Below are 13,990 nucleotides of genomic sequence, written 5' to 3'. Positions count from 1 at the left end.
GCTACCTGGGTGGTAGCCGCGGCCCAAATAAGTGTTGTGATTTCACTGAATGCCTGCGATGGGAGTCTCATCTGTGACGGTAATTGAGACAGCCCAGACATTGAGGGCTGTCCTTCCACTTCATATGGTCTCACTTGCGTATGTGTTAGATGCAGCAGCATGAAATTGTACGACAGAGAAAGTGGAGGCCGCCTCTCAAGTAATCGCCGGTGTATTACACTGTCAGATGTCGTTCTCAACACAAAGTCCGAATGTAGTGTGTGGAGTTCTCTGTGGACATTTGATTGAACGCAAGATACTGGCCGGATGCTACTATAACGATGCGGGTCTTCCAAATACATAGAACGCGACGCCACGCATCATTCTTAGCATTAAGTTCATATGTCATGTTGTGGCAGTTGTATGCGGGTCCAGAAAGCCGGCCGTTTCAACGCACAAGCCTAAGATACGCAAAGCGGTAAAACCGGTAGAAGTGCGGACATAATCAGTGAACATCCGAATTAGCCGGCGTTACGAGATACCGCCGCAAGCGGCCTTCTTTGGTTTCTCGCATCGCACGCTGGCTCGGGTGGTCCGAGGGGGCATCTGCAAGGTTGACCGCAGCTCACCGGTCTTTTCATGAACCCTCCGAGATGTGTAGCATCGGACCATTCCCCAATTCTAACTTTCTGCGGCAGTGCTCCGTATGGGCGAAGATTCAACAGGTGAACCAGTGCTGTGGACCGAAGCCCGCCCCTAAATGCCCGGCTTACATCCCCGAGAACTAGCTTCTCGGCCGACTTTGAGGTTCTTCACCGCATCCCGGCCTTGTCTCCTTGTAACTGCCGGGCGACCCTATACTTACATTGAACGTTCCCACGACCTTGTTGCCCCCTCTTTTTGACATTCTGCGTTATGGGAACAATGTATAGGAAGCTGGAGGCCATCCGCAATTCCTAACATTTGACAGTATAATATAAAGCTGGACTCATCTAAATGCACTTGCGTATAATCTAAGACAACGTTGACGCGTCTCTCACATATTTGGTCCACGTACTCCCACTTTCAACAAGAAACGAAAGTCTCAGAAGTTGCAGTACCTGTGCGACACCTTTAGAGCCCAGACAGCCTCCTTAGCCTCCTTCCCCCTACTTCTGCCGGGTGTTAACCGATTGCTTGGTCGTGCAGTTGGTCGGACAGTACTTGAGACTACGTATTTCGTGGCCATAGGAAGGGGTCCACATCGGACACAAGTAAGATTGTCCTCCACGCTTTTGTTGTGCTGGCTCATTGTTCAACCCTCCCCGTGCAACTGACAGCTTCTCAGCACTGACGAAGATGGCGATGCAAACGCCAATGTATGACCTTCTACAGAGCTTTCAGGTGTGGTCAGACCTTGACGAAGCGAATCCGGGACTCGTCAACGTTGGCGAGAGCCCGAGACCATCACACAGCGGCGATGGCACACACCTAGATGCGTCGAGCGAGACAATGCAACCGAAATCACGGACAGGAAATGGCTCGATTGCTTTGCTTCAGATCTTACTACCGGCGTCCAAGCAAAAGGCCCAGTGATAACGCACAGATTCAGTCTCTTCTTTGCGTGCCGTGTCTTAATGGGTTCCACAGAAAAATCACAGCTTAACACTCAATGGTGCCGTCACACTTCTAAGGCTGGCCCATCATCCCACAACACCACTCTCCGTCACACCGTCCCCGACAGCTCCCCCTCGGGCCACCCAGGCGTCCGGCGGTAGTTCTGCGTTACGCCCTCAATCTTCCACTCCCTCTTGCCGCCTCCCTCGGGGACCTCGGTCTTCCCCAGGGTATACACCATGATCCCGTAATGGTGCAGCACGCCGTCAAAGGTGACCCTGAAGGGGCTCCAGGCCGACCCGAACAGTGCATCGACCTTGACGTCCGTGGCGTCGAGGTCCGGGCTCTCGTGCAGCACCGGGCCGGGCGGCTGGCCCTTCCTCCTCTTCTCTCCGTCGTCGATCAGCTTGACGAACTTCTCGATCGTGGTCCGCAGTACAACAGTGAGCTTCTCATCCGCGGCATCCGCCCTCTCCCTCTCGGAGTCTGCTGGCAAGGGAGGGTCTTGGCGGATGATGGTCAAGTTGGCTGCGGGGAAGAAGTGCGATTTCAGAGCTTTGCTGTCTGCAGCATTGATGGAGTCGAAAAAGGCCTGGATCAGGGCCTTGATCGCCTTGGTGTCCTCAAAATGCTGCGCTTCGACGGCTGTCATGGTGGTGTTGCTGATGCCGGATACCTGAGGAGTTGAGGTGAGGAGATGTGAAGGTTCGATGTTACGGATTGGAGAAGCGTTGCGCCATTGAGGTCTCGATTCTCCATAATAAACTCGCCTCGGCGATCAACGAATCGCCGAAGAAGCCGAACAGTCTTACATCTGATCCAAAAAGTTGTACAACAATGAAAATATAAATACGCTGTCGGGAGCGTTGCGGCGGGTATGTTGTTTGCAGTGTAGCTTTTATCGTAATGGCCGAAAATTGGACAGCTCTTTCCAGCATAAGTATGAGCCCGAGTCTGTACAGACCCCCAACAAGTTATTTCTGAAGAAAGCAATGTTATACTGGCGTCAAGCCTCACAGTGAAGCCTTAAGCTACGGTATCCGTCGTTCCTGACATGCATTGTCACCTCGGCCATCGTTGACGTCAGATCGTGGTCTTCGCCTTGACATACCTCCACCCAGGGGCGGTGTCAAGTCCAGTACCGTCTTTAATGAAAGTATTCTAACATCTCAGGTCACTCAATACACACGCGCAACCATTGATCATCAAAGATGCTAAGGAGTGAAGAAGAGTCAAAGAGTTGACTTGGGGACACATAGGTCCCCAGACTTCTTGCAGTTGCGGGCTCACTACATTGATCAGGTCACCACCTGTACTTGACAAGCAGACCTACTTGCAAGGGCCGGCATGGCCACGGCCGGGAGCTAGTAGAACAGAATGCATGCAGCACACATCAGAGAGGTTGATTATCTTTGAAAAGATTTCAATTAATTATGCTGATCTACCAACCAGCCACAATCGCACGCACCAAAAAAGACACCAATCAAATACGCGGCACCACTCGGCACATGCGCACATGCCATCTCCTCGCACGCACAGCGGCGGAGGGCAACCCCTTTGGCTTAATGCTTGCCATTCACATGGTCCGAGACGGACAGTCGTAGTGTTGCGAAAGAAGATGGGATAGCACTCCGGACGCCTCTCGTGTACAATATCCACGAATACTCGTTGACTGAGATTGCCTGGCTCCCAACGGTATCGGCAACTGATTTCACTGCCCTCATTTCGCTCGATTTCGGCGGCAGAATGCATGCGACTGGTTGCAATAATATTTGTATTGATCGATCGGGTATGAATGACCTCTCTTGGATCTCTCTGGTTTTCTCCTCCAATCCGTAACTTCCTGGACGCCATTCCAATGCTCCCTATGATTTGGTTTGATAACAGAGGGAATTGGTGGTATGGTAAGTAGACCCTTGTTGGGTCTCAAAATTGATGATAAGGGGTCCGGGTTCTATAATCCCAGACAGAGGAATGTTTGAGGACGGGTCAAAAAGGTATGGGAAGTCGGTTGATGCATCGTTAGCCGACGAAGGGGTGGGGAATATCTGGTCCGAATAAGTTCCAATGCCTCAAATGGCTGAACCCCCTCAGCTGGCACAAAAGTAAAGTACCACTCTAATGGTAAAGTGATGATCAAATAGCAAGAAAAGTACAAGGCCCAAGAGTTCCATGTCGTCGTGAACGGCGCGACACCAGCCTTAGTAGCTCGTATCGAAACCCAATTTCATTAATGTTCGTAACCCGCGCCTCGTTGCCAGGGACTGAAAGAGTGTTAGCTTTCCTTGCAGCAGTATCGGCACTTGATCGATTCTTACCTGGCAGTGTTCTGGCTTCGATATGCCCCGCCTGGACTGGCGTTGTTTTGGGCCTGATGGGCTGATAGGGTGGATGATGATCCGGTGAAGGACCCCGGGCCCATTGAAGAGCCACTTGGTTGCTGACGCAGATATTGTCCCCCGTTGTTATAACCGCCGTAATCGGGTTGAGGGTTTGGCGTACGACTCCGGTTGTCTGCTGGGAACAACGGTACGGAGGGGTCCACTGGGGACCTGGGTGGCTCCCGGTAGTTGGACTGTGCCAGTGGCGAGTTTGCCTGTTGAGGCACTTGCATGTGTGATGGGTCTGTACGTCGCTTCATCGAGTCGGATGATATCGATTCGTTGTCCTCGTCCATGTCGAATCCAGCCTTATATCCCTGCTTATCACCTCGGGCAGTCGCTGCCAGGGCGTCCAACTCAGTCGTCGTGTTCAGCTGCGTCTGAGATTTCATAAATGATGCTCGGTCATCCGCCATGAACTGGTATCTCGCATCTGGGTTCTTGCGAATCAAGACAATAACAGTAGTTGCAATCAACATGAGGAGCAAGACAAGCGCGAAGACGGCATTCGCAATCCAGAGAATCACACCAACAACACCAGTGACAATCGCTGGCTGGTTGAAGACATCAGTGAAGACCAGAAGAAAGATTGAGTTGAGGAAGTTGATGACGCAAATCGAGATGTTGAAAGAATTCGTGCTCTTGTCCATCCACGGTCGAAGAACGCTAGCGCCGATGAGAGCGCCAGCCTCCAGGATGATGAAGGCGATTGCCTGTGCAGTGCCACTGTTTTGCGCAAAAGCGAGGAAAACACCCTTGAGCAGCAGGTATGCCAGACTAGGCACGATGAAGTAGTAGGCCGAAGCACGGAATTGTACGTAGAGGAAACCCCACTTGTTCAGAGCCTGAGGGTCGGAGAAAAGAATGTACGCCGGGTTCCTGTGCATAACAACGGAGCGGCGTGCAATCCTGATGACCTTGGATGATGCCCAGCCCAGAGTGATCAACATTCCAAAGAAGAAGAAGACAGCCAGGACAACCTCGGCGGCGGAGTCCTTTTGGGTAAACTCCCACAAGCACAGAATGGTCATCTGAGGGAACCCAATCAAGGTGAGACGGAACAGAATACCCTTGAGGACAGTAAACCAGCCATTTCGGAAGTCCACAAACGTATCACTCTTCATCCATCCATGCTTGACGGCAAACTCACACCAACCCTTCCAGGCGGCGACTCCCAAGATGGTGATGATGACAAAGATGCAGAAGAAGGTCAGCCCGGTCATGAAGAGGTTGGTGGACTCGATGCCAGCCCTGTAAGCAACACGCTGGATGCCGAACACGACAAAGCTGCCACTGGAGTTCATGACGTTTCCTCTCTTCATAAGCTTCGAAGCACCCTCTACGACGGCCGAAGGCATCTGAGCGACAGCACGAGGCATCATAGAAACCCCACGCCTGAACAAGTTCATTCCAATCTCGGCTCCCATGTCCAGGGATCGTTTCTTCTTCTCGACTTGCACGGATACTGTGCTCAGAGAGTCGAAGAGCGTTGATGGTGTTCCTCCAGTAGCACGTTGGTACCAGGTAAAGATGTTTTGCATGAAGGTGACGCGAATGACGCCCATACTCCATTGGAAGTCCTGTGTCCATGACTGCACGATCGGAGGGAGAGGAACGGAGGTCATGCCAATCATAGCCTGGCCCTGGAAGTAGCCGAAGAGTGACAAAGCGTTCGCGGCAACGTGGGAGGCGGCATTCGAGTGTCCAAGGCCAGAAATGACGGCAGATGAAGCCAAGGCCAGGCCAGCGACGATAGCAGTAGCCCACTTCACTCCAACCAAATCGACGGTCTTTCCGTTTGAGATATCAGCCTCGACGCAGGCCACGCTCGTGTTAGCCTGGTCACCGGACGTCATGTTGATGAACACCTTGACTTTCGCGTCCAGGTCAGGGAAAGTGTACGCAATTCCAGGAATCTGCTTGGCCGCTTCGTCGCCGACATCCAGGTTGAAAGTAAGTGGGATTTTTCCAGCAGTCCTTTAAAGACACATGTTAGTATCACCTTTTAGCAAAGGGGAGTTTTGATTTAGGCGGACGTACATGGGGCACAGTCCAGCAAGACCAATGTCACACGGATTGACTTGTCGTCGAATAATTTGGTAGCCATATGCCGTGATCGAGACGTCGAAGAGAACGTTTCCTTGGATGGATGAGACTGCCACAATGTCGATCATGGCGGTCCCGTTGGCTGGCGTATAGGCGACGTTGAAGAGACTGGCTGTGAATCCTGAGTTGTCCTGGCAAGTGTTCAAAGAGCTGGACTGAAGCAGTTGCTCGGCCGCCGCCGGCCGCAGGACGGCGGCAGCGGAGGCGAGCAGTAATAACGGGGTCCTTAGAGAGAACCACATTTTGACGGGATGCAAAAGCAACACGGCGTAACGAGAGGTGGCGGCAGCCCGTGGGGCGTGGAGGGAAAGGGTAGCCCGTGGGGCGTGAGCCGTCGGTGCTGAGTCTGTTGCCTCGTGCGGTCGAACCGTGTTCCAGCGGTCGAATTGAGTGAGAAGCGAGGGTCTGTTGGGGTTTAAGTCGACATCAAAGAAGGAAGGGCTTCGAGGTCCGAGTTCGTGCCGATTTGAGGAATCGGTCGGTCGTTCGTTCGGTCGACGGGCTGGGGATGGTCGAGGATGGGGGTTTCAAGAAAGCGATTTGTCGAAGTGAATGTCTGGTTTAATTTGCGAATCACGAGGAGGCGCAGTGGGGGCCACTCTCCTGGTCGATGATTCTCTGGTTCGTGCGGGCGTCGCAGGCGGGCAAGGAGCGAAATACGGCCTTTGACAGAGGTGAGACCGGTTCAACGGGGAAGGCCTCGATTCAAATGATTGTGAGTTGTGTCTGACGATGTGGTGGATTATACCAAGGGAAGTAAGTAGACTAGTTGTAGAAGGGTAAGGGCGACGAGTAGAATGAGAATGTGAGTGTGATGGAGGACGAGAAGATGGCCGATAGGAAATGGCCGCTGGGCGTGTCTGTGTCGCCCGGGTCGTGTTGTTTGTCGACGGACGGACTGGATGTTAGGATCAGGACCAGATCAGATCGTCAAAAGGTGAAGATGGGGGAGAAAGCGAGTCGGGGTCGAGGGCAGGGCAGGTTAGATTCGTGGTGGAGCACAGTAGGGAAGAAGGAAGGGGGACGGACCCATTTGGAAGTCGCAATCAAAAGGGGCCCAGGATACCCGGGGGTCCTGGGGGGGCCTTGGGGGGCCACGGCAGCACGAAACCATTGGCCAGAGGCTACAGATTACGGGCGCCGCTAGTCCCTTGCGGTAGCACCTGGTAAGAAAGGGGTGGGGCTTGGCACAGAGCTACTTTGTACGCCATGCAATTTTGCAGTGGTCACCAGGTACTGGCCCCACCAGCCAAGCCGCAGCGCTACTGTAGGTACCTGTTTGGTGTCCCTCGAGATTCCTGCAGGTACCGGCAATAAGGTTGCGCTTCTGCCGTCAATCAGCTCGATCAACACGCACCAAAGAAAGAGGAATGCAGCCGTCGTGGCTGACTGTCTTTGTCAACAAGCACTGCGATCAACTAATTCACTGCCTTTTCTCTCATTTTCCTGTGTGTTAGAGAAGAAAGAAGAAGCCCATTCAGGTGCGGGGCACGGATGCGCCGTCCAAAATGACGTCCAGTTGTGTTCGCATGAATTGGGCCAAGCCAGGCCTCCCATACCACAGGACCAATATTGATTGGATTGATGTGAGTGACTGACTGAGCGACACACAGTACTGGCTGGCCTGTATGCCGATTTGAGAGGTGCTGGCTGGCTGGCTGGCTGGCTGACTGACTGCACATTGCCGACCACACAACTCACACAACCACTGGCCCTCCTCTTCTCCCCCCTTCGATCCCTCGTATGATGATCGTATTCAAGGAGTGCCCGAATACGGAAAATAAGCTGCTACACACGTCGACACAATGAATGAGCCACAGGTCTTGAGGGCCCCAGAAGGCGCGTCCCCCAAGCCTCTTGACCACGCGGATAAAGCTGGGCCGAGACTTGATCATGGTGTGGCGTACTGTATGCAGGCAGTACTGCAATCACACAACCCAATTCCAAAGCATCGGTTCGTCCCTCGTGTTACTAACTCAGCGCCGTCATCGTCTAGTCTCCAACGTTCACGCTATGGCCCAAACGGTCTCAACCGCAGAGACCAGATGGTAGGATAATAATAACTCTGGCCTGGCTTACCCTAACCTTCCAGAATCACAACCGGCAAACAACCACAGCCAAGAGATCCAAGCAGGCCAGCCCGTGTCAAGACCTGCGCCTACGGCCCTGTTATGCCTCTGGCCTCACTTAATCACCTCACCACCATCTCCAGGGTCCAGGCCTTTTGCAGCAGCGAGTGTATGCTATGGTCTGGCGGCTCCCGTTCGAGGGCGCCACGCTCGCGCCAATCACATCCACGTCAACGTCTCGAGCACTCGGTGCCCTGGCTGCCCTGGTGTCGCAGAAGCCAGACCCGCGTGTTCCTTGGCCTGACGCACTCCGTGTCTTGGATTTCATTGCAGCCAACCTGCACAGCCACCCTCGGCCCAGTTGCCAAAATGCTGCCGTGCTGCCGTGCCATCTGCCAATCCCTTGGGAAGGGCGGCTTTAGGCTAAGCTCATGACTCTCATCATAGCAATACGTGCGAGCAATAAGAAATCTACATGACCAAGCCAGGTAATCGACTCTCCTCGGGCCCAAGCATGGGGGATCTTCATCCGACACAAGCTCAGGCTCCATCAATCTCGAATCCTAACTCTGAAAGTTTGAGCACGCTAGATCTCCGTGCTCAGACCTTGACACACGCAGAACAGGGTGCAGCATGCCTCACCATTTCACCTGTCGTCATAGTTCTACAGATTCCGGATTCAGATCAGCATGCTGTTTCGATGCGGCAGATCCTCGTGGTGTGTGAATCAATTGGATGCGTTCGGTCGATATGACCAACAAGCGTCGACTTCTCAGCTCACGAGTTCACACTCACGATCACAAGCCTGGGGTGATGGTGTGCGTCCTGGCTCATGTGGACCTGGGCGATATTTTCCGACTCGTGGGCCACCACTCTGCGACGCCACCTAGTCTCAGGAAGCCCTGCCCGGTGCAGGTGCAACACTTGCAAGACGGCAGCCGATGCCCATCCAGCTGGAAACCTGGAGCCAATATTCTGAACGGCGGTCCTCTTTCGCGCAACAAGAGGATTCTCGCTGGGCTTCAATGTTTCGTGCATGTCGAGGCTCGTCTCCTGTTTATCAATTTCTTTTTTCGCGTAAAATCCGGGGCTTTCCCCTTGAAGATCCAATCTCTGGATTTATTTTGAGATCAGAACCCGCTGGCACTCGTGGGCCCAGCACCAGACACCATCGCTTAGACCCACACCCAAACTTCACATGCACTGACATGTCCGCCCTGGCGAAATCTAAAACCCTGGGCCTTGAGATTCAGCAACACCCCAGCCTCAATTCAATGCATCAGACACTGCCCTCCGCGTCCCTCTTGACAGGCGCTGTCAGGCTCACTTGTGTTACAGAAGGCAATACGTATACGCAGTAGATCCCGCCTCGTCATCGGGGAATTTGTGGGCATCCCTTCATTTATGTGACGCGCCGATCGATCACCTTGCTGTGGAATGCTGCCCTGCACAGCCTTCTGGACATAACTTACGTCGCAGCCCTAGGGGTCGCCCATGTGTGCTTGCTGCACGGCTATCTTGCTCCGTCCGACGCCCACTGCGTCAACTCGCACAAAGCCCCTGCCTGGATGGCTGGCCTGCGGCACGTCTTCCGTAACACAATGTGCTCCGGTCCGACCGTCCCCGGGAGCTACACTCCACTCCTTGCACCGGCGGCCGATCTGGAATCCACAGCTTCGTGATAACCACACACGATGCCAACTCACACGACTGCTACTGTAGCATGACCGACAGCAGAGGAAAGCGTACCGGTATGGACCTAGGCGATGTCTCTCGCCATGCGGTGCCCCATAGCCCACATAGCTAAGTCTGCTCCCTGTGACGATCGCTCTCAAGGGTGTTTCTTCTCATACTGGGGTTCGTCTTTTCTGGCAGTTGTTCCACAGCATACATGGGAGATATCAAGAAGTTCCAGGAATTTTCCGAGGCAAACCCAGAATTCTAGAACAAGGAAGCAAACCTTTGTCCCGCAAGTGCAGGCACGGAACGCAGCTTGCTGTGCAAGCGTCGTCAGCAGGACGCAGAACTTCACCAGAAGTCTTTGCAAAATGGTTTCAACTTCACGTTCTGAACGCTGCCCAGAAATCATGTTACTGTTTATTTGGTGGCTGAGCGATACGGATGCTCCAGCAATTGGGCAAGTATCCTCTTCAAGATACTGATGAATTATGATATCCTCGTCAGCGGCTTCGAGGAGTACACATTCCAGCTCTCGCAAGCATGTCGAGTAACATCATCATAGCCACTCACTGAAGGTCTCTACCCACGGCTTATTACTCCGGCTGTAGTCTAGCCCGTGGCGGTAAGAAGTCTTGAGCTCCTCCTGGTCAATCCCACAGTGCTCCCGGCCGTCACGCCCCTCAAACCAGCCCAGCCCGTATGTCTGACCCACCTCATCCAGGAACTGGAGAATCTCCCTGTTGCCCAGCTTTTCTGTTCCGACGAAGCTCCACAGCATTTTGGACTGGTGTATGAAAGCCAGTACGCTGGCGATGGTGTTTGGTTGGCGCGGTAGGAATGGCTTACGACGGCGCACGAACACCACCGTGGCCACGGCCCCCATGTATAGTAGGATGAATGTGGCCAGGCCGAACGAGATCCAAAACGAGCCGGCCGTCTCCTGGCCGCCTCGGATGTCGCCGCCGCCGTCACTCATGCCCCCACGGTGATCCCTGATCATCCTCGCGAATTCTTTACCCTCCACCGTCGCGAGGCTCGTCACCAGCACGGTCAACACCTCCGTCATGATGGTGCCGAATCCCACGGCGAAGACCAGCCAGTGCCTGTTCAGCAGTGCCTTGAGCGCTACCCAAGCGAAAGGCATGGCAGTGTAGTCGAGCGTGAGCGTCTTGGGCGGCGCGTGCCGCTTGTACAGGATGAAGAAGGGCTCGATCATCCTCACGTTGGTGTCGACCGCGCCCCATGCGAGCTTGATACACACAGCCAGGGCAGTGACTACCCAGGGTGCCTTGTCTGTCAGGTAGCCCGCGGGCGTGAACAGGAGGATGGGGAGCAGCGCGGCGAACAGCAGGATGCCCGTGATGAAGGGGACGCATCCTGCTGCGCGGAGCATGAGGGGATGCGGGTTGAGTGAGAGGTGGAACTTGTGCTCGACGCTGCTCCTCCTCGAGCCACTGGCGCCGTGGTCATCTTCCCGCGCGGTCGAGGGGCCGTTCTCCCCAGCCGGCAAGGGCGCAAGAGACGAGTTCCGAAGGATGTAACGATTATGTGCCAGTTTCTGGTGGATGTCCTTGTGGGTCGCAACGTCCGTGTCTTTGAAGTCCCTACTAGAGGTCAGTTGTGTGCGGTCGAGCCTCAAGTGAGGTTCTTAAACATAGTAGTTCTCGAGCGAGATATGGCATTGGGGCAGACATCTTCTTATACGTACATGAGAATGTGCGAGACGTTCGCCATGGCTGCTAGGCCAGCTATTCCCTTAACATCGGCAAGGAGGCCGGATCGACGTGATCTTAGCTGGGCGAAGAGGACCCCTCCCATCAAGGCAATGAGCAAAAGTACCACTTCCAGTACCCGCGACCATGTCGGGTCGACCAGAATATTTTTTGTCCCTTCAGGGTGTTGGGTTCGTTCCTTGCGGTCTGGAGTGAGAATTATACATGCTGAAGTCAGTGTGGGCACGGCCGACACCGCGAGCAACGAAGCTACCGAGGATACCGTGACTGCGTAGTGGCACAGGCGGAATGCATGTAATGGCCTCAAGAAGCTGAGATTGGTGATGTAGTCCACGTTCAGTGTCTCCGCGGCCGTCGCACCCCCTTCCTTCGAAAGTTGGTGGAAGGCCTCCAGCCTCCTGACCTCAAAATCGGTGACCTGCCACAATACACCATAGGTCACAGCCACGATGGTCGGAAGAAACTTGATCACAAAGTACACGCCTGGCTTGATCTCCTGTGGTGTGTTGAAAGACACCAACGGTTTCCTGGCAGATGACTGGTAGAGTGCTTCCGTCAGACCGGCGAGTGCGATCGAGAGGAAAATCAGCATGGTGAGGTATGGCCAACGCATCGAGAACGGCTTCCAGTCTGGGTGAGGATAGAAAGTCTCAGTCCGCTGGACCCTCGGTCTCAAGCCTGTACTCTTTGTCCTGACGTTCTTCAGGTCAGCAAGCTCCTCAGAATGCACCGCATCTCGATTGGTAAAGCTTGAGCCGGCAGTTGAGTCGCGATGGTGCAGAGCATAATCCTCCTCCTCTTCAGACTCCGGATCTTCGATGATGACTTGGACGGCTTGGCCGGTTCTGTCTGCGGTATCCTGACCGAGTGCTTTGCGGGTTGCGGAACGACTCAGCAATGGTTTTTGTCCGGTTAGGGACATCGATCGCGAAAGCCTTGGGGAGGCAACTTGGCGATCAGAAGACATGAGGTCTGCCTCCCGGATGGTTGTTTCTGGCTTGAGCCCAACACCTAGACCATTCGATAGTCTCCCTGCTTTCTCTTGCTCCTGCCATTTTGACATTTCCAGATCGGTATATTCAGGACTTGATGCCGAAGGCCCTACTCCATGTATGGGTGCTGCGGCAGGTATCAAGGCGATATGCATGCTCTCTCTGTCTTCTGGGACAGCCTGGGCCATGAGGATGTCTTCAGCGGCATGTTGAATAGAGTCTACACTCCGCATGCTCGTATTTTGTCCCAGATCAGGTAGCGTGGAACCCCTGATATGTTGGTATGCATTTTCTTCAGTTGTTGCGAACCACGATCTGGTTTCTAGTCTAGCAATGCCCAGAGTGCTATTGGACCGCTGCGTCGGTAGCGACACCAACGATTCTCGTCCCCGAAGTGATGGAGATGATGGTGGGCTGGAAGTAATCGGGCAACAAGCTTCACCATAGTAATAGCCTCCGAATTCCATCTCGGCGATGTCGCTGAAGCTTTCTATGCGGGAGCTGAGCCTCTGATCTGGGGAATTATGGCCGTCATCCTGAGGGACCTCGGGCCGATAATGAGGAGAAAATCCTCCAGGCGGAACCATGGTGTCAAGACCGGTGCCTGAGGTTATCTGCGGCCTTTTTGTTTTAGCGACGTGACAGATATAGATTGAGCCGATTCGTATGCTTATTGCTGTGTTTCCCAGGTGCTATAAATGAATAAAGACAAATATAGAAGCGAACGACATATTAGCAAAAGAATTTTCAACCCCAAAATCAATCGGACATAATCAGAATGAATACTCTAAAGAAGTAGAAGAATGAGTAGATCGCGTCGACAAAGAATAAACACCGGAGAAGAGGTGAGACCGGGGGATGAGACCGTATTGACATGCTCCGATGCGGCTGAATACCGTAACTAACCCGCGCCCGCGCTAGACTGGGTATACCATTCAAAGGATGCTCGCCGTCACATTGCTTACGCCACGTTGCCAACAGGGTAGTAGACCAGATTCCCGACAAGTAGACTGTAGGTGCCAAGGAGGGCCTGCAGAATCCCTAACGAACGCGAAGGAAGTAGTGAAAGAGCAACGGTGAAAATGAAGGAGATCTTCAAGAAACAGCCCGGCGGGCAGCTAGCAGCCACCAACAGCAAACATTTTCGTCCTTTGCATCCAGCCTGATGTGCCAGTGGGACCCAGGAGATGGCAGCGCGTGGAAGGTGTTCTGCCCGTTGCACATCAATCTTGTTGCACCAGCAGTGGCTCTTCTGAAGGTGGCAGCCAGGTATGGAAGATATCTTCATAGTAAGCCCGACCGGGTTTAGCCAGGACAAGCAGTCCGAAATTGATGCTGGCCATATTTTGTTCTGGCTGATGGAGGGTGGTACAGCAGGCTCTGTGTGACGAACACTCGCCCAAATGCGACAGGGTCACGGCCTTCTCGGTCTCTTCGAGCACCTCTCGCGATCA

General features: G+C 53.7%; 5 protein-coding genes across 5 annotated transcripts; 1 reads left to right on the top strand and 4 right to left on the bottom strand.

The window, feature by feature from the left end:
* Positions 1-1,317: 1,317 nt before the first annotated feature.
* On the top strand, positions 1,318-1,554 carry J7T55_009384 (uncharacterized protein; the record flags this gene model as incomplete). The annotated part of the gene is made up of 1 exon (XM_053134705.1): positions 1,318-1,554. One exon carries the CDS (start codon positions 1,318-1,320, stop codon positions 1,552-1,554), a length of 237 nt encoding a protein of 78 aa, XP_052987582.1.
* Positions 1,555-1,684: 130 nt separating this feature from the next.
* On the bottom strand, positions 1,685-2,227 carry J7T55_009383 (uncharacterized protein; the record flags this gene model as incomplete). Its single annotated transcript, XM_053134704.1, has 1 exon — positions 1,685-2,227. The coding sequence occupies one exon, from the start codon at positions 2,225-2,227 to the stop codon at positions 1,685-1,687; it is 543 nt and encodes a 180-aa protein (XP_052987581.1).
* A 1,578-nt stretch (positions 2,228-3,805) lies between these two features.
* Positions 3,806-6,304, bottom strand: J7T55_009382 (uncharacterized protein; the record flags this gene model as incomplete). The annotated part of the gene is made up of 3 exons (XM_053134703.1): positions 3,806-3,839; positions 3,894-5,933; positions 5,997-6,304. The coding sequence occupies 3 exons, from the start codon at positions 6,302-6,304 to the stop codon at positions 3,806-3,808; spliced, it is 2,382 nt and encodes a 793-aa protein (XP_052987580.1).
* A 2,473-nt stretch (positions 6,305-8,777) lies between these two features.
* Positions 8,778-9,169, bottom strand: J7T55_009381 (uncharacterized protein; the record flags this gene model as incomplete). The annotated part of the gene is made up of 2 exons (XM_053134702.1): positions 8,778-8,795; positions 8,927-9,169. The coding sequence occupies 2 exons, from the start codon at positions 9,167-9,169 to the stop codon at positions 8,778-8,780; spliced, it is 261 nt and encodes an 86-aa protein (XP_052987579.1).
* Positions 9,170-10,367: 1,198 nt separating this feature from the next.
* On the bottom strand, positions 10,368-13,123 carry J7T55_009380 (uncharacterized protein; the record flags this gene model as incomplete). Its single annotated transcript, XM_053134701.1, has 2 exons — positions 10,368-11,415; positions 11,520-13,123. 2 exons carry the CDS (start codon positions 13,121-13,123, stop codon positions 10,368-10,370), a joined length of 2,652 nt encoding a protein of 883 aa, XP_052987578.1.
* Positions 13,124-13,990: the final 867 nt, after the last annotated feature.

Source organism: Diaporthe amygdali (assembly GCF_026229845.1).
Source record: "Diaporthe amygdali strain CAA958 chromosome Unknown NODE_47_length_302777_cov_65_667284, whole genome shotgun sequence".
NCBI lineage: Eukaryota > Fungi > Ascomycota > Sordariomycetes > Diaporthales > Diaporthaceae > Diaporthe > Diaporthe amygdali.
Note: the sequence above shows the minus strand (reverse complement) of the source record. Positions and strands in the feature narration are given on the sequence as shown.